Source organism: Saccopteryx leptura, chromosome 2 (assembly GCF_036850995.1).
Source record: "Saccopteryx leptura isolate mSacLep1 chromosome 2, mSacLep1_pri_phased_curated, whole genome shotgun sequence".
NCBI lineage: Eukaryota > Metazoa > Chordata > Mammalia > Chiroptera > Emballonuridae > Saccopteryx > Saccopteryx leptura.
Window position 1 is genome coordinate 247,931,528 of NC_089504.1, and position 23,463 is coordinate 247,954,990.

The following is a 23,463-nucleotide window of genomic DNA, read 5'->3' on the forward strand; positions in this document are numbered from 1 at the left end:
GTGGGACTGTGAAATAACTCCCAGCTCTTGTTTCCCTCCTCCTGGTGATGGAATTGTTTGAGCAGAACCCAAGAACTTTCCAGACCCTTGGGTGTATCTTTGCACCCCTATCTCCGCAGTCTGATGGCCTTGACACCTGTCATTTATTTCCCCATGTGCTAATTGGTAGTTCCCATAGCTGCCCTCCAGCTGACAGGTTTCTGAACTGGAGAATTCCGGGGCAGACAGGCACCTGCCACAGTGGCTTTGAGAGCCGTGCCCGGGACTAAGCCTCAAGGGCAGTGCTGTTCCCCACAGGGCCGGCTCCACTCGCCCCATCTCCCAATGGCACCCTGGAATCCTCGGTCTCCTCTGGCACTTGGTCTATCTCTGCAGGCTATACCTTTTCTCCCAGGGACCTTCCTGCCGATGCTTGTTTCTCTCCCAGGAGAAAGAAATGCTTTTGTCCTTGTGTTCCCATGGTTTCTTGTACAAAATAAAAATAACTGTGAAAGGCACACCTGGCATCTGTCCGATCTCTCCACACGATGGAGGTTGCTGCTGAGTGAAAACCCAAGCCTACCCGAGCTAACCTTCTGAGAGCCGGAGCCACGCTAGATGCCAATCAAGTGTGTCTCCAATCATGCCATATGGACTGTTTCATGAGTGGGGTGTGCAAAGCTGAGCCAAGCTCTCCCGCACAGAGGACGCTGTACACACACAGAGCAATGAGGTGCAAGGTAGTGGCCCAGGGCGCTCAGGCCATGCCTGGGACCCTGAGGCCTCTGGGGCGTCCCTTGGGCAGGCAGAGGAGTTCCCAAGTCACCTCCTACAGAAGTGTCACTGAAAAAAAGATGGCTCCGGGCTCCTCAATAAGCTCAAAGTAGTTGCCATAGGACCTGGCAATCCCACTCCTAGGTATAGACCCCAACGCACTGAAAACACACGTCCACTCAAAAAATTTGTACCTGCACGTTCATAGCAGCACTATTCACAAAAGCCCCAAATTAGAAACAACCCAAAAGTCCGTGAACAGATGAATACCTAAGCCAAATGAGATCTAGCCCTAGAGTAGAATATTACTCAGCCATGAAAAGGAACGATGGACTCTCTCTGCCTCAGCTTTTCTCAGCTGTTCAATGAGAAGGTGGGATTAGAGAACAGTAACTCACACTAACTGAGTGTGTGTACTGGCTACGAATCTAAACGGTCTACACATATTAATTAATCCTCACAGCAACTTCTGAGGAAGATACAGTTATTTCCATTTTTACATGGGACACTTAGACACACAAAGGTCACTAAGTGGGTAAGGGTTGGGGTTAGTTAGGATTCAAACCTGGGCCATCTGGCTGTAGAACCCACGTTATCGTGAAACCATGAAGACTTCTGTTTTCAGTGGACAAATCACATCTCGGCAAAGGAAACCCAAGGAAAAGGGAATTCCAGCACCTGGATCAAACGTCTCCTTTTTTCTTGGTCCCTACCTTCCTCCTCAGCGTGCTACTTTAGTTTCACAGAGTTGTCACCACCAGTGCCCCAAGAAAAGTCCACCCCCTTCCCATAAAACATGAGGATGGGGCTTGTGTGGGGACCCAAGATGTTAACTCAGGCTACAGAGATGTGTCTGAGGTTCCTTGGGGGTCAGAGGCAGCCTCTGTGAGGAAAGAGGCCATGGGGGCCCAGACCAAACCCCACTGTCTGTCTTTGCGTCCCCAGCACCAGCAGATGGCCCGGACTGAAGGTGCTAGAGAACTGCTGGTAAGATGAAGGACAGCTGAGGGGTTCTAGCACCATTCAGACCCGGGTTGCTATCCTGGGTCACTCACTGCTAAACGCATGCCTGTGATAAGCACCTCACATTTTTTCACAGCACACTTAGAATAAGAGCCAAACCCTGGCCTCTAAGAAACGATGTGATCTGACCCCCTACTAATCCTTCTGACCTCATCTTTAACCCTCGGTCATCTTTTCCTGTTACACTGGTCTCCCTGGTTTTCTATAAACACTCATGCCCAGGGCCTTTGCATTTGCTTCCCTAGCAAGACATTCTCAAGGCTCGCTCCATCATGTCATTAGGGCTCCAATGTCACCTCGTCAGAGGCCTTCCTTGATCACCGTATCTAAAGAAGCCCCTCACCAAAGCACCTGTATCATATCCCTCTGTTCTACTTCTTCCATAGCCCCGGCCACCATCTGGAACAGGGTCTATTCTTTGTTTACATGTTTATCACCTGTCTCCTCCACACTAGCACAGGTTCCATGAGGACAGATGCTTTCCCTTGTTTAATGTGTATGCCCCATGCCCGGAAAAGAGCCCAGAAAAGCGAGCAATCTGTAACAATTTATTGAATGAGCCTCTCAGTTTCATCACCTGTAAATTAGGCTACACAGTTTCTCTCTCTGGCAGAGTGATGGTGACAACAGGAAACAAAGACTTTAGAAATTAGAAAACGCCCACACCATCGCTCACGGACCGCTACTGTCGCCATCACCGTCACTGGTGATGACAGTGGGAACAGCCCTTTCCTGACCCCACCCCCACCCCAAGCTGACCCTACCCTCTCACCTTCGTGTTTCTGGAACTCCTCCTCAGAGAAGCTGACGTCCTTGTGGGAGAGGTTGGTCATGAGCTGTTTGTTTTCTTCCTGCAGCTGGGCGATCTGGGACAGGAGGTCCTGCGCTTCCCCTCGCCACACGTCCTCCACCAGCTCCAGTTCCTGCAGGGGTGACGGGACAGCATGGGGTTACAGCTTGCCAGCCAGCAGCCTTACCCCCCGAGAACCAGGCTTCGGGCACCACCAGCTTGTAAGGCAACTCTGCAGGTATGAGGAGGCGCCCTTCCTCTGTGAGGACCCAGCCAGGTTAGACCCGCACCAAGGACAACCGTGGAGCTCGCCCTGCACCTGTTAACTCTCTAGATGGGAGAGAGGCATGTGCAGCGCCAGGCTATGGGGACCCTAACATTCCCAGCCTCTCTGGGGATCTCACCTCCCTGATCTTTGGACAAGAGACTCCGTCAGGACAAACCTCTGTCCACGGGAGAAAGAGGCTGCAAAGACCCTGGGGGGTGGCCACCTGGCCCCCGAGTTCCCTGTATGTCTCCTACTGGCGTCTCTCCAAGTGCTCTAGGTCAGCTCACTTAACCACTCCAAGCCTCAGTTTTCCTCTGATGAGGAGCCGCAATATAAAGGCTCTCAGGGTCATGTGAACATCCAGAAGATCCATCCATGAAAAAATTTTTGTGGGTGGCTGCAGTCAAAGAAACAGATAACAGCTGGTATTGGCATGGATACGAAGAGACAGTGAACCACGTGCACTGCTGATGGGAATGCAAAATGGTGCACCTGCTGTGGGGGACACAGTGTGGTGGGTCCTCAAAATGTTCAAGTTACCATATGACCCAGTAATGCCACTCTTTGGATCTGCCGGGGAGAAATGAAAACACGTCCACACAAAAACATGTACATCAACATTCGTGGCAGCACTTCACACAACAGCCAAAAGTTAGAAACACCCCAAACGTCCATCGATGGATTGCGTGTGTGAATAAAATGTGGTCTGTCCGTCCGACGGAATGTGAAAAGGAATGAGGCACTGACACATGCACGCTGCAACATGGATGAACCTTGAAAACATCATACCAAAAAGCCAAAAATATTATACTAAGTGAAAGTGGCCAGAGACAAAGGAGCACATGTTGTAGGACTCCACCAATGTGAAATACTCAGAGGAGGTGACCCCACAGTGGCAGAGAGCAGACTGGCAGTTGTCCAGGGCCAGAGAGGGTTGGGCGCTAAATAAGGAGTCGCTATTAAGAGATATACTATATGAGTCTTCGCTGAGTAATAAAAATGTTCTAAAATTGATTGTAGTGATGGTGGCCACAACCCTGCAAATAGACTAGAAACACTGAATTGTATGTTTTAAATGGGTGAATTGCATAATATGCAAATTATATTCAATAAAGCTATTACCAAAAATAAAAAATAAAAAAATTGGAATTTCGGCCCTGGCCAGTTGGCTCAGCGGTAGAGCGTCGGCCTGGCGTGCAGGAGTCCCGGGTTCGATTCCCGGCCAGGGCACACAGGAGAAGCGCCCATCTGCTTCTCCACCCCTCCCCCTCTCCTTCCCCTCTGTCTCTCTCTTCCCCTCCTGCAGCCGAGGCTCCATTGGAGCAAAGATGGCCCGGGCGCTGGGGATGGCTCTGTGGCCTCTGCCTCAGGCTCTAGAATGGCTCTGGATGCAAAAGAGCGATGCCCTAGAGGGGCAGAACATCGCCCCCTGGTGGGCATCCCGGGTGGATCCCGGTCGGGCGCATGCGGGAGTCTGTCTGACTGCCTCCCTGTTTCCAGCTTTGGAAAAATGAAAAAAATTAAAAAAAAAATTAAAAAAAAAAAGAAAAAAATTGGAATTTCATAAAACCATGAACTCTAGGGAGCATTCCCGCCATTGCCTGTATAGAATGAGTTTCAACCATGGATATTGAAGCTTGCTGACCTGAACTTGAACTGTTTCCGCCACTTACTAGCTGATCTTGGACAAGCTGTTCAATCTTCGGGAGCCAAGGAAATGAGGGAAATAGGTGTCACATCTCTACCTCTGAGGGCTGTCGTGAGGATGAAATGGTTAGTTAATACTACATGTAAACCGTCTAGAGTCGTGCCCAGCGCCCAGAAAGGGCTGAGGCCGTGTGAGCCAATTTCTGTTCCTCCTCCAGCCCATCACAAGCCTGCCCAGGTGGCCGGATGTCAGCATCACCTCCATTCATCTCCTAAATAAGTTCCCAAATCCCATAGCTCAGTTGGTTGGAGAATCGTCTCGAAGCAACGGAGGTTGCCAGTTTGGTTTCCCGACAGGGCACATACAGGATCAGAACAATGTTCCTGTCTGTCTGTCTCTCTCTCTCCTTCCTCTAAAATCAATTAAATAAAGATTTTTTTTAAAAGTCCCCAAATCCCATCTATTTCGTCAGGAAGCTTGCAGTGCTTGGGAAATGAGAGGTAAAAACAAAGTGTTCGCTCAGCTGGCTCAAGGTCACCAGAAGGGGTTAAGGACAGGGCCAGAAGGCAAAGTGGTGATGGGAATGATGGAGTGGGCATGGGCCCTGGCCACAGGCAGGGGAGGCTAGGGGCAGTTAGATTCTCTAGCCTGATCCTCTCTGCTCCCCCTGGCACAGGCTGAAGGCAGAGAGGGCCCCAGCAGGTATCAGTTGAGTGTAACTGGCTGGGGTAGGCTAAACAACGGCCCCCAAAGACGTCCACATTCTAATCCCTGGAACCTGAGAAGATGTGACTTTATATGGCAAAAGCGATTTTGCAGATGGGATTCAGTTAAGGATGCTGAGAGAGGGAGAGTCTCCTGGGTCATCTGGGTGAGCCAGGGGTCGCCACAAGGGTCCTTATAAACGACAAGAGGGAGGCAGGAGGGTTAGAGTTAGAGTTGAAGCGGGGACAGAAGCAGAGGTCAGAGTAAGACAGACCCTGAAGTCGCTCCACCGCTGGCTTTGAAGTTGGAGGGGGCCACATAAGCCAAGGAAGACAGGAGGCTTCTAGAAGACGGAAAAGCTAAGAGAAGTGAATTCTCCCCTCGATTCCCCAGAAGAAATGGAGCCCTCCTGACACCTTGATTTTTAACCCAGTGAGACCCGTTTCTGACTCTGACCTCCAGAATTCTATCTAGCATTATCCATATTACCATTATTCCTAATATATTATCCAATGAGATGATAAAATTTGTTTTGAGCCAGGAAGCATGGGAATTTGTAATCGCAGCAATAGGAGGTGAATACAGCCTCCTTCAGCTTTCACTTCTGTTCTTTATTCGAATGAACTAACATGGAACTGGGGCAGCTGTTCCTGCTTCTGAGCTGACTGTGGAGAATTTAATCCTAACTCCATACCAACTGAAAAGCCTCTTCCAGGAAGTCACCCCAGACTGATCACCTTCTTTGCCTTCTCTCAGCAATAACAGTCTTCAAACTCCTTACACTGGCCCTGAGGCCTAACATAACCAGACCTCTCACCTCCCTGACCTCCCTCCCCACCCTCATTCCTCACATATTCTGCTCTATCCACACTGGACTTCTTTGTGTTCCCTGAACACACAAAGCTCACTCCTACCTCAGGGCCTTTGCACTTGCTGTGGTTTCTGCCTACAATGCCCCTCTGCCCCCAATCTCTCTGTGGCTGGCTCCCACACCTCACTCAGATCTCAGCTCAGATGTCACCTCGTCAGGGAAGCCTTCACAACTGCCCCATCTATTACACCTTACCCTGGCCAGTCCTTTCATATCTCCCTGTGTCGTTTTCTTCATGGCATTTGTCGTAAGCTGACATTTTAAAAACGTAAAACAACAAAAAACAAAACAAAACAAAAAGACATCTCCTCACACTAGAATAGCATTATCCCATAGAATAGTCACAAGCCACATGTAGCTGCTGATCACTTGAAATGTGGCTGGTCTGAATTGAAATGGGTAGCAAGAGTTAAAGACATAGTATTAAATTTAAAAAAAAGCCTGACCTGTGGTGGTGCAGTGGATAAAGTGTCGACCTGGAACGCTGAGGTTGCTGGTTCGAAACCCTGCACTTGTCTAGTTAAGGCACATGATGCTTCCTGCTCCTCCCCCCTTTCTCTCTCTCTCTCTCTCTCTCTCTCTCTCTCACTCTCTCCTCTCTAAAATGAATTAAAAAAAAAGTAAACATGTAAATTAAAAAAATAAAAGAATGGAAAATACCTAATATGTTTCGTAACTGCCTGAGGTAATGAATGTTAACTAAATTGGTTCTGGCTATCATCTCGCAATGTATACATCTATCAAATCGTTATGTTGTACACCTGAAACTAATACAATGTGCCAATAAAAGTAATTTGTTACATTGATTACTCATTCAGATAATACAGGGGTGGGCAAAAGTAGGTTTACAGTTGTTCATAGGGAAAAAGACAGGTAGGCTATGATTATTACAATACCTCTAGTAATGCAGCAGAATGTCACTCACAACTATAAACCTACTTTTGCCCACTCTCATATTTTGGACCGACTAGGTTTGTTGAGATATGTTATTAAAATTAACCTCATCTGTGTCTTTTTTTTTAATATTTTTTATTTATTCATTTTAGAGAGAGAGAGAGAGACAGACAGACAGAAAGGAGGAGCAGGAAGCATCAACTCCCATATGTGCCTTGACCAGGCAAGCCCAGGGTTTCGAACTAGTGACCCCAGGGTTTCCAGGTCGACACTTTATCCACTGCGCTATCACAGGTCAGGCCTCATCTGTGTCTTTTCATGAACGTGATAAGCCACACACATTACATTTCTAAGGAACAGCACTGTGCTAGAAACTTGGGTCCCTGAGGGCTAAGACCTCATCTGCTGGGGTCACCTCTGTCTCCCAGAACAGCGCTAGGCACATAAGTAGGTATTTAATAAACATGTTTGTTTAATGAATAAATGAACAATATATGCTATGTACATGACATGCCATTGTACCCACACAGCTACTGTTTCTAACAACTGTTTGTGTGTGTTTCCTGCTTTCCCCTGCCACCTACCCCTGCCAGAGAAGAGGACCCAGCTCTTCTTTCCTCTCTCTGCACATGTCACCTGGGAGGCAGGGCACGAAGCACACTGTGGCTTGACAGTGGGGTTGCAGACTCAGTAACTGGGCAGAACATGGAGGAGAGGAAAAAAGGAGAGAAGGAAGGAAGGAAGGAAGGAAGGAAGGAAGGAAGGAAGGAAGGAAGGGAGGAAGGAAGGGAGGGAAGAAGGGAGGAAGGGTCAAAGAGAGATCAAGGACATTTTTCACATTTGTGGAGATAATACCTGGAAGAGCCTCTGAGACTGTGGGGGGGGGGGTGTGTGTGGCAGAAATCAGAAAACTCTCTCTTGATTTTCCAAGGACACAAGGAAAGGAGTCCAGGGCTCAGGTGGGGAAAAGGATGTTGTCCTCTGATTTATGAGGACTCATCCTCAGTGTTTACTAACAAGCCCTGCCTCCAAACACACTGGTGTTTACTTCCTAGCTGACAGAGTTCCAGAAGTGACAAGTGCAGCTGGCTGGGAATTCCATCCGACTCCAGGCCTAGTGGCCTCTGTTGTCCCCGAGAGATGCCTTCCAGCCTAGTTGCTGAAGAATGAAAAGCCAGGCACAGGGACATGGGTGCCAGGACTTCTCTGTGACCTGGGCTAAGCCCCTTGGTCCCTTTTAGTAAGAGGCATGACAGATTTCAAAGATCCCTTCCCTCCCTGAGAGGTGGAGGGGTAGGAGCAGGGGTGCCTGAGATGGGGTATGGGGTTGGGTCTCCCACATCAGCCTATGAGTGCGCACCTCAGTGGAAGCCTCTCCAGGCCTAAACACAGTGTTGGCCCTTACCATGCCCTCCCAACTAGCCAGGCTCTGTCCTGAGTCACTTCCCTATGTGAACTTCTATAACACTCATCACAACCCCACAAAATGGGCACTGTCATTACCCTGTTTATAGCTAAGGACATGGAGGCACAGAGGCTAGGTGACGTGCCCAAGATCACATAGCCTGTGAACTCTAGGGTTTGAAATCAGGCTGTCTAGGCTCTGGCTGGGTTGCTCAGTGGATAGAGCACCCTCCCAGCACGCTGAGGTCACGGGTTCGATCTCTGGTCAGCGTATATACAGGAAGCAACCTGTGAGTGCACAACTAAGTGGGACAACGAAGAGCTGATGCTCCTCTCTCTCTCTCTCTTTCTCTCTCTCTCCTCCTTCTTCGCTCTTTCTCTCAAACCAATGGAAAAATTAAAAAAGAAAAAGAAAGAAAGAAACTAGGCTATCTAGCTCCAGCGTCCCTGCTCCTGGGAATCCTGATATTAATTACAGGGCTGGAACATTTTCGAGCTGCCCAGTGATCTTGGGAATGTTGCCTGACTCTTGGGAGCTTGAGTTTCCTTCCTGACCCCAGGGCTTAGGGACCTATGAGGACAAACACAGTCCAACCTCACAAACACTGGTGCCCTTAACCACCCATCGCCTATCTTCACTTTAGGACTGCAGACACAGCCTGGGCTATTTTCCATGAACACATTCCAACCTCAGAGTACCTGCGCAATAGGTGGTGGCCTGCCAAGGAGGTTCAGAGAGGTTGAGTGTATTTCCTGAGGCCACACAGCAAGCCAGAGCCTGTCAGGCACCCTGATCTCTCAAGGAAAGGCATTTCCTCCTATTCTCAGTCGGAAGGGTCTGACAGGAGTGTTCCTGCGCTGAGGTTGCACAGGGAAACCACCGTCTCCCACTTCCGTTTCCTCAGGCACCTCATCTGGACTCCTGGCCCAGAGGGAAAGCCCTGATTCACAATCCCAGAGGGCTCCAGGCTTAGCTTTAAATCTACCCCCAATCAACTTCTTCCCTCAATGTAAACAGGTGGGAAGAAATTCTAGAAATATCTCCACTGGGGATGGGGCTCTCAGCACTAACGGGGTAAATCTTCCCTCTCCCACACACACCCTCTCAGAGTGTTTTCATCTGTAAAATGGAGATAATTCCTACCTCACAGAGTTCTGTGAGAATTCAAGATATAATCAAGGCAGGGAAAGCACCTCAGAGCAGCGGTTAATAAACAGAAGGAACCCTGGCAAGCGATTTGTAAGTAGGAACACAGAAACTCGGGGGGGGGGTGTCAATGAGCTCAGTGGCTGGAAGTCATATCCCCCTTGCTCTCTGAGGGGGGAGTTCTAAGATAAAATGAAAAAAGGGGCCTGACATCACATCTTCTTGGGTAACATTAATAGGCAGGAAGCTGATTTCATTTTTTTTTTAAAGTGATATTATTTAGGCACTTTAGTTAATATCCCATATAATTTTTATAAGCTGGGTTCCATTCTGATCACTATTTCACAAGTGAGAAGATAAAACACAGAGAGGTTAAGTAACTCACCTGAGGTCACAAAGTTATTAAATGGTAAAGGTGGGATTGGAACTCCAGACTGACTTCAAAGTGCTGCCCTTATTCTCTGGGTGGTATATGACAGTTGCCCCTGGCTGGAAAGAAAAAGGCCAGGGGCCTCCCTCCCTTCGTCTGTCATCCAGTTGGGTCTCTTCTCATCTAGTCCCTGTATACAAATACGTTTGCCCAGTGCTGATGGGCCCTATGGTCCCAGCGGCCCCACTGCCCGGATGGGATGACTGAGGCCGCTGCCCACCTTCTGGTGCTTGCGCTCCTTCTCGATGCGGTCCATCCTCTCCACGCGCAGACGGTCCAGTTCGAGGCGCAGCTCGTCCAGCTCGGGCGCGACGTGGTGACGGCTGACCAGCACCTCCAGGATCTCCAGGACCCGCACGACCTTGGGCATGAGGCGCGCGATGGCCTCGCAGCCGTGCTGGTCGATGACCCGCTCGAACTCGTGGCCCACCAGCGACGCGATGTCGTACACGTCCATGACGGTCAGCTCCGCCACGTTCTTCTCTAGCGCCGACTCGGCCGCCAGTGCTGACCCCCGGTCCTCCTCCATAGCCCCCTGCCCGACCTCTCTCCGACCCCGCAAACTAGTGCAACTCCCAAACTTGCCGCTGTCCAGGGCAGCGCCCGGCCGGGCCCACCTCGCGCTGCCCCGCCTGCCCGCGCTTAGCTGGCCCTCGGGCGAGGGCGCAACGGGCGGCCGGCCGGCGTCGGCATGGGCGTAGCGGCGGGCCGGGAGCCGGGTCAGCGAGCCGGGTCTCGGTCTCCGCGCACGCTCGGCCCGGATCCTCCTTCCAACTGGGGGGAGGAGGACGACGAGGAGGAGGAGGTGAGGAAGGCGCGCGTGCGCAGGCCCGCGGCGCCTCCCAAGTTGGGAATCTGAGTTGGGTGCAATGGAGGCGCGGGGTCTGGTTGGAGATGGACCCCCGCTGGTTGGAGATGTTCTGGCCCGAAGGTCGCCCCCACGCCCAGGGCCTGGGAAGGAAGGGCGGCCGCCACTGCTCCAGGAAACTTTGGCGGTGGCGAGGTCGGCTGGCCGACTCCCCCCGCAGGGATGCCGCGCGCCCCGCCCCGTCCCCGGCCTGGCAAGGGGCGCGCCCAGCGCCTGCCGCCCGAGGGCGCCCTGGGGTCCCCACGGGCACGACCCCTCCCACCCGCCTACTTGGCAGCCCCACGACCCCGGCTCCGCCGCCGGGCCGACCTTCCTGCGCCCCACCCGCCCGCGCCCGCCTCGCGCCCCGATGCACCGCCCCTTCTCCAGCAGGGTCCTGGCTCCTCCTCTCCCACGCCCGCCCGGGAGGGGTCGAGGTTGGCCCAGAGGAGAGGGGGCGGTGGCGACCGTGAGGGCTGTCGCTTGTCGTAGGACGATTTGTCGCGTCGGGAGGCCGGCCTCTGCATTGGAGAGAAATGGAGGGGTCGTGAGGTGAACTCCAGATGGGGTCTATCCTGGGGAGGAAGCCAGGACCGCCACCCTCGGCCCGCAGACCCTCCCCGTCAACCCCGACACAGGCGGACCTGGCTGCGCCGGGCCCTGCGCACCGGTAGAGCAGCCCCCCCCCCCAAACCTCGGAGAGGGGCGAACTGGTCGAGGGGTCCTCTGCCCCAGGAGCTGCCCCGCCCGCCGAGTCACGTACATTAGCAGCTGGCTCCTTGTGATAGACCACTTGACAGAGGAGGCGAGGCCGGGTTTTGGGTCTCAGCACGAGTTTTCTTGTCCCAAGCCCCCTGTCCTTTTTAGTTGGTTAAATTCACTCGGCTATCAGACATCCCACCACCATCACCACGAGGGCTTTTCCTGAGCCCACAGCAACTCCCCTATTCTTACCCCTCACGCAGGGGTTGGGGACCTTCCTGCACTCCCATACCGGCTGCCTTCTAAAAAACTGCATTTAGCTAATTGAGTTGGAACGGTGTGGTTATACAGACCCCTTTCCCAGCCGAGTAAGGAACTCCATGAAGGCAGAAAAAATCCTTAACGCCCTGGGAGCCTACCCCAACCTGGCGCATGTCGATTAAAACTTAAAACATTTAAAACAGATAGGGCATTTGGTTTATATTTGATTAAAAAAACATACAATGTTTGCCCTTACCATGTGCCAGACATTATTCTAAGTGCTTTCAAAATATTTCTTCATTTATTCCTTACTCCATGGGTTCTCAAAGTGTGGCCCAATGACTCTTGGGGTTCCTCAATATCCACAGGGTCGCTGGGAGGTTGTCCCTTTTGCCAGCCATATAGGAACGAGAGGCTAGATGTTCATGTAACACGTAACAGCATGTCACAGACTATGCAGAAGCAGGTTTGAGCCTCCAGCTCTTATAATGAGCTACACATTAGAGACTTGCAAAACTATAAATAATGCCACTGTTCTCAGTACTTTTTTTTGTTTGTTTTGGGGAAAAGTTTTTATTTTTCTTTTAATTTTAGTTATTCTTTTATTATTATTATTATTATTATTATTATTATTTTGGTATTTTTCTGAAGCTGGAAACGGGGAGGCAGTCAGACTCCCTCATGCGCCTGACCGGGATCCACCCAGCACACCCACCAGGGGGCGATGCTCTGCCCATCCAGGGCGTTACTCTGTCGCGACCAGAGCCACTCGAGCGCCTGGGGCAGAGGCCAAGGAGCCATCCCCAGCGCCCGGGCCATCTTTTGCTCCAATGGAGCCTTGGCTGCGGGAGGGGAAGAGAGAGACAGAGAGGAAGGAGAGGGGGAGGGGTGGAGAGGCAGATGGGCGCCTCTCCTGTGTGCCCTGGCCGGGAATCAAACCCGGGACTTCTGCACGCCAGGCTGACGCTCTACCACTGAGCCAACCAGCCAGAGCTTCATTTTTTTTAATAAATTTTTTTAAACTTTTACTTTATTTTTATTTATTTTATTTTTTCTTTTTACAGAGACAGAGTCAGAGAGAGGTATAGATAGGGACAGACAGACAGGAATGGAGAGAGATGAGAAGCATCAATCATTAGTTTTTCACTGCGCGTTGCAACACCTTAGTTGTTCATTGATTGCTTTCTCATATGTGCCTTGACCGCAGACCTTTAGCAGACCGAGTAACCCCTTGCTCAAGCCAGCGACCTTGGGTCCAAGCTGGTGAGCTTTTTTTTTGCTCAAGCCAGATGAGCCCGCGCTCAAGCTGGCGACCTCGGGGTCTCGAACCTGGGTCCTCCGCATTCCAGCCCAATGCTCTATCCACTGTGCCACCGCCTGGTCAGGCTAGTTATTCATTTTAAAGAGAAGAGAAAGAGAAGGAGGAGAGGAGCAGGAAGCATCAACTCCCATGTGTGCCTTGACCAGGTAAGCCCGGGGTTTCAAACCAGCGACCTCAGCATTCCTGCTTTATGCTTTATCCACTGCGCCACCACAGGTCAGGCCACAAAGTTATTTTTATTTTTTAAAAAAATTTACATTATAATGTGTCTATTTTATTTTTGTGTGTGTGACAGAGACAGAGAAAGGGGCAGATAGGGACAGACATACAGTCAGGAAGAGAGATGAGAAGCATCAATTCTTCATTGTGGCACCTTAGTTGTTCATTGATTGCTTTCTCATATGTGCCTTGGGGGGGGGCTATAGCAGAACGAGTGACCACTTGCTCAAGCCAGCGACCTTGGGCTCAAGCTGGTGAGCCTTGCTCAAACCAGATGAGCCCGCGCTCAAGCCAGTGACCTCGGGGTCTCGAACCTGGGTCCTTCTGCATCCCAGTCCGATTTGTTATCCACTGTGCCACTGCCTGCTCAGGCATAATGTGTCTGTTTTAAAATTAATATTTTTTAAAAAACATCAGTTTAGCCTGACAATTTTCCTCATTTGTAAAATAAAGATACTAATGCTCTCAAAAACCCTTTTCCAAGGGCACTTTTTAAAACTGAGATTTTGTTAGGTGGCTTAGATCTATGGATATCTACTGTAACCAGAAATTTAAACTGATGTTTTGTTTTGTTTTTGTGTGTGTGTTTTGTTTTTTAATTTTTCACCACAGAGATCTCAAATAACTTGTCCAAAGCCAGGCAGCTGGTAAGTGCTAAAACCCAGGTCAGATCTGTGCACAGCAGCCCTATGAAGTGGACATCTTATCCTCATCCTAAGTCAGGGACAGGGAGGGGCATTAGCTTGCCGTAGCTACTGTAAAAAATTCACCCAGACTTTGTGACTTAAAACAACAGAAACTTATTCTCTCTCACAGTTCTGGAGGCCAGAAATCTGAAATCAACTTGTTGGAAGGGCCACACTCCTCTGAACAGGGGAGGGTCCTGTCTTGCTTCTTCCAACTTCTGGCTTCCTTGGCTTGTGTCTGCATCGCCTCAATCTCTGCCTGTGTTTACATGCTTCTTTCCTATGTGTCTGTCTTCTCTGGACTGGGTAAGTCCAGGGTCTTGAACCCCGGGACCTCAGCATTCCAGGTCAACGACTTATCCACTGCACCACCACAGGTCAGGCAGGCTCTCTGTATCTCTTGTAAGGACACCTGTTACTATCACACTTGAAAAAAATCAATAGTAATTTCTTCATATCAAATATGCAGTGTGTTCAAGATGTCATTGTCTCATATTTTTTAGTTTTTTTTAAGCTCAAGATCCAAATAATATCTGCATATTGCAATTGGTTGAGCTGTTTCTTAGTTTCTCTTTTCATCTTCTATCTCTTTTTTTATTTTTTAGCCTTCACATTTATTTGCTGATGAAACAGGATTTTTTGTCTTGTAGAGATTCTCAATCTGGATTTTGCTAATTTTACCACTATAATGTCCTTTAACATGCTTCTCTGTTTTCTGAATTTTCTGTAAACTGATAGTTGGATCTAGAGATGTGATCTGATTCAAGTTCAGCTTATTTGGTAGTAGTGTCTTCTAGCATTTCTTTTTTCTTTTTCGGCAGGGGAGAATTCATTTTTTAATGTTTATTTAGATATAAATCACATGCAATAATATTCACCCTTTTAATATGTAAATTCAGTGGCTTTTAGTATATTCACAAGCTTGTGCAATCACCACTCTCTAGTTTCAAACTGTTTCATTAATCAAACTTAGAAAGGGATGCTGAGCAGGAACCAACAGGTGACTTTTGGAGGCAGGCATGCAAATTTGGGCTTAGAGCAGAAATGTTGGGAAACAATAAAGTGGAATTAAATGTCCCTCCACTAGAGGGCCTCTTTCTTCATCCATTCCACACACATGACACTCCTCTTCTTCTCTCCATTAATAAGGAACAACTAGTTAAAGAGTGTAGGCTTCCTAAGATATTTAAGAATAAATGGAAATTACGTCTGTGAATTGCTTTCAAATAACCCACTTGCCTGGGATGACCGCAAGTCTTGTTTCAGCCATGAATTAAATAAAATAGAGAGATTTGATGCCACCAACAGCTGAAATGGGAGGGGGCATGAGTGGGTGCCGGGGACCACCCACAGTTAGGGGCAGGAGGAAGAACTGTGGGCAGATGACAGACTGTTCTTCACTCTGTGAGCAAGTTGGGCTGGGCACATGGCAGAGAGAAGCAGTGATTGTGTGGAGGGAGAAGTCACTGCTTCCTGGAAAATCAGACCACAGGGCCCTGAAAAAAACCACAGTAGGCTCTGAGAGGCAACTTTGGGCCACTTGAGTATAGCTTTCCTACGCAGCTTGCCATAGACTATGTATGAATTGAATGTCTGTGGTCCCCCAAATTCGTAGGTTGAAATCATAGCCCCCAACGTGGTGGTGTTAGAAGGTGGGACCTCTGAGAGGTGATGAAGTCCTGTGGGCAGAGCCCTCAAGCATGCAATTAGTACCCTGATGGAAGAGACCCCAGAGAGCTCCTGCCATATGAGATCACAGCAAAAAGTTGGCCATGTGTGAAACAGGAAGATGGCCCTCGCCAGCCACTGGATTTGCCTGGGCCTCCATCTTGGACTTCCCAGCCTGCAGAAACATGGGAAATGAATGTCTGAGTTTATAAAAGACTTGGACTGTAGCCTGACCAGGCAGTGGCGCAGTGGATAGAGCATCGGACCGGGATGCAGAGGACCCAGGTTCGAGACCCTGAGGTCACCAGCTTGAGCGTGAGCTCATTTGGTTTGAGCAAAGCTCACCAGCTTGGACCCAAGGTTGCTGGCTTGAGCAAGAGCTTACTCGGTCTGCTGAAGGCCCACGGTCAAGGCACATATGAGAAAGCAATCAATGAAAAACTAAGGTGGGCCCTGGCCGGCTGGCTCAGTGGTAGAGCGTCGGCCTGGTGTGCAGGAGACCCGGGTTCGATTCCCGACCAGGGCACACAGGAGAAACGCCCATCTGCTTCTCCACCCCTCCCCCTCTCCTTCCTCTCTGTCTCTCTCTTCCCCTCCCGCAGCCAAGGCTCCACTGGAGCAAAGTTGGCCCGGGTGCTGAGGATGGCTCTGTGGCCTCTGCCTCAGGCGCTAGAGTGGCTCTGGATGCAACAGAGCAACGCCCCAGATGGACAGAGCATCGCCCCCTGGTGGGCATGCCAGGTGGATCCCGGTCGGGCGCATGTGGGAGTCTGTCTGACTGCCTCCCGTTTCAAGCTTTGGAAAAATACAAAAAAACACACACACACAAAAAAACACAAAAAAACAACAACTAAGGTATCACAACAAAAAACTGATGATTGATGATTCTCATCTCTCTTCGTTCCTGTCTGTCTGTCCCTATCCATTCCTCTCTCTGACTCTGTCTCTGTAAAAAAAAAAAAAAAAAGCCCTGGCCGGTTGGCTCAGCGGTAGAGCGTCGGCCTAGCGTGCGGAGGACCCGGGTTCGATTCCCGGCCAGGGCACATGGGAGAAGCGCCCATTTGCTTCTCCACCCCTCCGCCGCGCTTTCCTCTCTGTCTCTCTCTTCCCCTCCCGCAGCCAAGGCTCCATTGGAGCAGAGATGGCCCGGGCGCTGGGCATGGCTCTGTGGCCTCTGCCTCAGGCGCTAGAGTGGCTCTGGATGCAACAGAGCAACGCCCCAGATGGACAGAGCATCGCCCCCTGGTGGGCATGCCAGGTGGATCCCGGTCGGGCGCATGTGGGAGTCTGTCTGACTGCCTCCCGTTTCAAGCTTTGGAAAAATACAAAAAAACACACACACAAAAAAAAACACAAAAAAACAACAACTAAGGTATCACAACAAAAAACTGATGATTGATGATTCTCATCTCTCTTCGTTCCTGTCTGTCTGTCCCTATCCATTCCTCTCTCTGACCCTGTCTCTGTAAAAAAAAAAAAAAAAAAAGCCCTGGCCGGTTGGCTCAGCGGTAGAGCGTCGGCCTAGCGTGCGGAGGACCCGGGTTCGATTCCCGGCCAGGGCACATGGGAGAAGCGCCCATTTGCTTCTCCACCCCTCCGCCGCGCTTTCCTCTCTGTCTCTCTCTTCCCCTCCCGCAGCCAAGGCTCCATTGGAGCAGAGATGGCCCGGGCGCTGGGCATGGCTCTGTGGCCTCTGCCTCAGGCGCTAGAGTGGCTCTGGTCGCAATATGGCGACGCCCAGGATGGGCAGAGCATCACCCCCTGGGGGGCAGAGCACCGCCCCTGGTGGGCGTGCCGGGTGGATCCCGGTCGGGTGCATGCGGGAGTCTGTCTGACTGTCTCTCCCTGTTTCCAGCTTCAGAAAAATGAAAAAAAAAAAAAAAAAAAAAAAAAAAAAAAGTTATAAAGGACTTGGACTGTAGTGTTTTTGCTACAGCACCCCAAGCTAAGATAGACTATTTTATGAGTATCCCTACTTTTCGGGAGCCCGAGAAGTCTCTTGCCCAGCTCTACTTAGCTCCTCCCTTGGGCTGGATCCCAAGGACTTAACCTGAAATAATAGCCTCACCTCCTCCATTCTACCCACCCGCAACCCTGACTGCCTGTGATTGCTATTCTGGCTTCTCATTTTCCCCCACCCCTCCTTCTTTAATTTGACGAACTTGAGATGGTCATGGACAGTTTTGATGTCATGTTTACCTCTTTAAACACCAGAAATGCCGCGTGAGATTCAGAGCATGTTCTGTATTGATTCAACCTGATAGCCTCCCTCGAAGATACAGTCAGGCTCCCAAAATCTATCTGGGAGCCCAGGAAGCTCTCACTGTAGCAACGAGATTCTGTCAAGTGCATGGGGCACGCTCTCTGAATTTCAATGTCTGTCTCTACCGGAAGAGGTTCCCTGTCAATGCTAGTCTGGGCAGAATTTCCGTTCTGTTACATGAACCTGATAGTGCTGCTCTGCCTCCACGGTCTCATCCACTGAAATTCTGAGCTCTTAAGTAAAGAAAATGTCTCAAGAATAAAAAAACAAACAAACCACCATTGCTTTTATATAGGTTCCCTAAAAAAAAAAAGCATGAGCTCATGCTTTCTGAGAGAGTATAGCACCAGGGATACAAGAATGAGGGGAGAGGGAAGTGAGGCAGAAAAGGAGGAAGAGCAACGTCCAGGAGGAATATTATCAGAGTTGGCCTGGCTTTGCAAGAACCCTCAACTGGTTGCTGGGTCCTCTGCAATATGTGGAACTAGACGCTCCGGACTGTGCAGCAGCAGGAAGGGGGTGTTGGTGGGGGTGGGGTACGTGGGGGAAAGGTAAGCAATTTACCTACTTTACATCTCTCATAAGTCCTTTCTATGGACCACTACCCCCCCCCCCCCATGTCCTAGGTTGGTCCCAGATGCTGGGTTGGCCGAATCTCACGCGGCATTTCTGGTGTTTAAAGAGGTAAACATGACATCAAAACTGTCCATGACCATCTCAAGTTCGTCAAATTAAAGAAGGAGGGGTGGGGGAAAATGAGAAGCCAGAATAGCAATCACAGGCAGTCAGGGTTGCGGGTGGGTAGAATGGAGGAGGTGAGGCTATTATTTCAGCCCCTGTGATCTTGAGACTTGAGACCATGAGAAATGTCAGGAGCTGAGGAGACTGTGACACGGAGTGGGAATGGTGTGAGCTGTGACTCCTGGAGTGAGGGTGGGAGGAGGGGTGCAGGCGGATGAACTGATTTGTGTCTGCTGTGCCCATAACCTGACCATTTGCAAAATTAGGTATTGAGTGGAATTCCTCCCACCCCATCTCTACTCCTAGGTAACTACTGTTGACAGTTGAGCCCATGCTGTTCTTGATTTTGTTCCTGAGAATATGCATATATAGTTAAACACAGATTTTTTAAAATCTAGAAACACGGCATACATATTAGTATGCAATTTGCTTTTTTCACTTAGTAATACCCTGTAATTGTTTGCCAGCTCAGTATATTACAGACCTACCACGTTATTTATTTATATGTTTATTTATTTATGTATTTAGAGAGACAGGAAGGGAGATGAGAAGCATCAACTTGTAGTTGCAGCACCTTAGTTGTTCATTGATTGCTTTCTCATATGTGCCTTGACCCAGGGGCTCCAGCTGAGCCAGTGACCCCTTGCTCAAGCCAGCGCCCTTGGGCTTCAAGCCAGCGACCAGGGGATCATGTTGATGATCCGTCGGTGCCTCTCATGCTCAAGCTGGTGGGCCAGTTCTCAAGCTGGAAACCTTGGGGTTTCGAACCCAGGTTGAGGCTCTATCCACTGCACCACCACCTACTGGTCAGGCCACATTATTTATTTAATAGATAATATTTGTCTCGTTCTTTTAAATATCTGTTTAGTTTTGTTTTATGGACATCCTGTCAAGTACCTAATCATTTCTCCTTTGACAGACATTCCTGCTATTTCCTGGTTTGGGCTATTTTAAACAATGTTACTGTGCCAACATCTAATTTTTGGTCCTTTCAACTTTAGGAGAGGTGAGTGGCCAACATCTTACATACTTGCCCGCTCAGCGCCTCCATCCCCACCTCTAAATTGGGCAGTACGGAGGTGGGCTGGCTGCGGGCCACAGCTCACACTCTGGACAGCAAAGCCCTCAGCCCTGCGGTCCTCCACCTGCAGCCTCCTTCTAATGTGTAGTTTCGCCCGCCCGTACCATTTGCCGACTTCAATCCCTTCCGTGATTTCATTGTCCTCTGGGGGCTAGGGCAGGAAGCGAGCCCTTCTTTCTTCTCCACACATCAACCACACTGCCCTTTTCCCAGTTTTCAGACTTGTGAAGGTCATAGCCCTCATTCAGTGCTGTTAGGAGAGTAATTGGTAAAACCACTTTGGCTGACTAGCAGAGCCTACTGAGTTGAAATGAACGCCTCCCCTTTGACCCAGCTGGTCTGCTCCCAACAGGAGCGGGGTAACAATGTGCACAGCAGCTTGACTCAAAATCGTCAAAAACAGCCCTGGCTGGATAGCTCAGTGGTTGGAGCATCGTCCCGGAGCATGAAGGTTCAATTCCCCGGTCAGGGCACATACAGGAGCAGCTCCATGTTCCTGTCTGTCTCTCTCTCTCTGCCTCTCTCAAACTTCCCCTTCCCAAAAAAGAAAAGAAAATCATCAAAAACAAATAAGTTGAATGTACTTTATTTGGTCTGGATTTTTTTTACTCAGCATAATGATTTTAAGATTCATCCAAATTGTTGTGGGTATAAATAGCTCATTTCTTTTTGTTGCTGAGTAATATTCCACTGTATGGACATACCACATTTGTTCATCCATTTACCTGTTGTTGAACATTTGGGTTGTTTCCATTGTTTGCCTAATTAAAATACTGTGAAGGTTCACATATAAATCTCTGTAAGGACATGTGCTTTCCTTTCTTTGGGGAAAACAATTAGAAGTGGGCTGTCTGGGCCGCACAGGAGGTGGACGATTAACTTTCCAAGAAACTGACAAACTTTTCCCCAGTGGTTGTACCAGGTTACGTTCCTTCCTGAATCAATGAAGCAAAGTTGGCATGGGGCCTTTCTAATTTTATTATTTAATTGGTTCAAAAATGAAAATTAACTTTTTTTTTTAAGGAAGAGAGTGGTAGAGAGATAAGAAGCATCAACTTATATTTTATTTATTTTTTTTTTTTTTACAGAGACAGAGAGTCAGAGAGAGGGATAGACAGGGACAGACAGACAGGAACGGAGAGAGATGAAAAGCATCAATCATTACTTTTTTGTTGTGTGTTGCAACACCTTAGTTGTTCATTGATTGCTTTCTCATATGTGCCTTGACCGTGGGGCTACAGCAGACCAAGTAACCCCTTACTCAAGCCAGCGACCTTGGGTCCAAGCTGGTGAGCTTTGCTCAAACCAGATGAGCCCGCGCTCAAGCTGGCGATCTCGGGGTCTCGAACCTGGGTCCTCTGCATCCCAGTCCGATGCTCTATCCACTGTGCCTCCGCCTGGTCAGGCAAGAAGCATCAACTTGTAGTTGCAGCACTTTAGCTGTTCACTGATTGCTTCTCATACGTGCTTTGACTTGGGGGGCTCAAGCCAGCAACCTCTAGGCTTCAAGCCAGCAAACTTTGGGCTCCAGCCAGAAGGAGCCTGTGCTCAAGCCAGTGATCTCGGGGTTTCGAACCTTGGACCTTGACGTTTTATACACTGTGCCACCACCAGTCAGGCAAAAATGACCATCTTTAACTTCTGGATTAAAACAGAATTATTCTTGGTGCTTCTCTACAGACTTGGGTTGTTAGGAAGTCAAAAAGGCTTGTCTGCCTGACTTGTGGTTGCACAGTGGATAAAGCGTCGACTTGGAATGCTGAAGTCGCCAGTTCAAAACCATGCACTTGTCTGGTCAAGGCACATATGGGAGTTGATGCTTCCTGCTCTTCCCCCCTTTCTCTCTCTCCCTCTCTCTCACTCCCTCTCTACTCTAAAATGAATAAATAAAATATACATAAATAAATAAATTTGGCCCTGGCCGGTTGGCTCAGCGGTAGAGCATCAGCCTGGCATGCGGGGGACCCGGGTTCGATTCCCGGCCAGGGCACATAGGAGAAGCGCCCATTTGCTTCTCCACCCCTCCCCCTCTCCTTCCTCTCTGTCTCTCTCTTCCCCTCCCGCAGCCGAGGCTCCATTGGAGCAAAGATGGCCCGGGCGCTGGGGATGGCTCCTTGGCCTCTGCCCCAGGGGCTAGAGTGGCTCTGGTTGCAACAGAGCGATGCCCCAGAGGGGCAAAGCATCGCCCCCTGGTGGGCAGAGCATCGCCCCTGGTGGGCGTGCCGGGTGGATCCCGGTCGGGCACATGCGGGAGTCTGTCTGACTGTCTCTCCGTTTCCAGCTTCAGAAAAATACAAAAAAAAAAAAAAAATTAAAAAGGCTTGTCTATCACTTTAATTCAATTTAATAGGAAACCTCTGTAGGTATTTTAAGGCAAGAGAGACTTAATACAGGGAAGTAGAGACGTATAAATGGGCTGGTGAGGCTGGAGGAGCAAGCTGGAGGCTGAGCCTCCTGCAGTGATGGCTCCCAGAATAACACTGCAGAACTGACCTGCCAGGGGAAGCCACTAGGGGACCACTCCTACAACTCTCAGGTTCAGTCACACCTTGTCATAGCCAGGAAGTCTTCATCTTTGTAAGCTGCACCTATTTGTGGACACCATAAATGGGAAACTGGATCTCGGTCCACCACTGCCCCCTATTGACTGGTGTCTTGAAAGGACGATCGCTCAACTTGCCCAGCCCATTCACAGCCATGGTGTCATCTGATATTGGGGACTTGATCAGATAAGCAAGGCATCTGGTGTTCTGCCCTTTTACAGATAAGAGATGATGTAATGACGTGATGTCACACAGTGATGTCACACAGCTACCGTGCAAGACCAGGTCTCCTCACCCCCTTGGCCAGCTCCAAGAACTCAACTACTGTGTCATGAGTGAGGTCTTTTGTGGGAACAAGAGCACAGGCCCTGGCCGGTTGGCTCAGTGGTAGAGCGTCGGCCTGGCGTGCAGAAGTCCCGGTTCGATTTCCGGCCAGGGCACACAGGAGAAACGCCCATCTGCTTCTCCACCCCTCCCCCTCTCCTTCCTCTCTGTCTCTCTCTTCCCCTCCCGCAGCCAAAGCTCCATTGGAGCAAAGTTGGCCCGGGTGCTGAGGATGGCTCCTTGGCCTCTGCCCCAGGCGCTAGAGTGGCTCTGGTCGCAACAGAGTGACACCCCTGAGGGGCAGAGCATCGCCCCTGGTGGGCGTGCCGGGTGGATCCCGGTCGGGCGCATGCGGGAGTCTGTCTGACTGTCTCTCCCTGTTTCCAGCTTCAGAAAAATACAAAAAAAAAAAAAAAAAAAAGCACAGCAGATACATGGTGCCTCATGAGGGATGCAGACTGGTGAATAACTATAACCTAGGAGGCACAAATCTGCGTTCTAAGCACAGAGGAAGGGGTTAACACAAGGGTCGGGAACCTTTTTGGCTGAGCCATTAGGCCACATATTTTAAAATGTAATTCCCATGAGAGCCGTACAACAACCCCTGTACGTTACGTATTATCCAAAAATTTGGTGTTGTCCCGGAGGACAACTGTGATTGGCTCCAGCCACCCGCAACCATGAACATGAGCGGTAGAAAATGAATGGATTGTAATACATGAGAATGTTTTATATTTTTAACGTTATTATTTTTATTAAAGATTTGTCTGCCAGCCAGATGCAGCCATCAAAAGAGCCACATCTGGCTCGCCAGCCATAGGTTCCCGACCCCTGGGCTAACACTTGGCAGGAACATTTCAGAGAAAAAACGAGG

The 23,463-nt window shown here is 49.8% G+C and overlaps 1 protein-coding gene across 6 annotated transcripts in view; it reads right to left on the reverse strand.

Moving 5' to 3' along the window:
- RILPL1 (Rab interacting lysosomal protein like 1) overlaps window positions 1–11,022 on the reverse strand; it is a 35,628-nt gene extending 24,606 nt beyond the window's left edge. For 2 of the 6 annotated variants that reach the window (XM_066371115.1, XM_066371118.1), the window contains exons 1-2: window positions 10,154–11,019; window positions 2,549–2,699 (exon numbers count right to left, since the gene is read on the reverse strand). In XM_066371115.1, coding sequence (XP_066227212.1) covers window positions 2,549–2,699; window positions 10,154–10,462 — 460 coding nt within the window. In that variant the 5' untranslated portion in view covers window positions 10,463–11,019. Of the gene's footprint in view, window positions 1–2,548; window positions 2,700–10,153 lie in introns of all 6 variants that reach the window. The other 4 variants (XM_066371119.1, XM_066371120.1, XM_066371116.1 and 1 more) reach the window with 3 other exon arrangements.
- Between the last annotated feature and the right edge of the window lie 12,441 nt (window positions 11,023–23,463).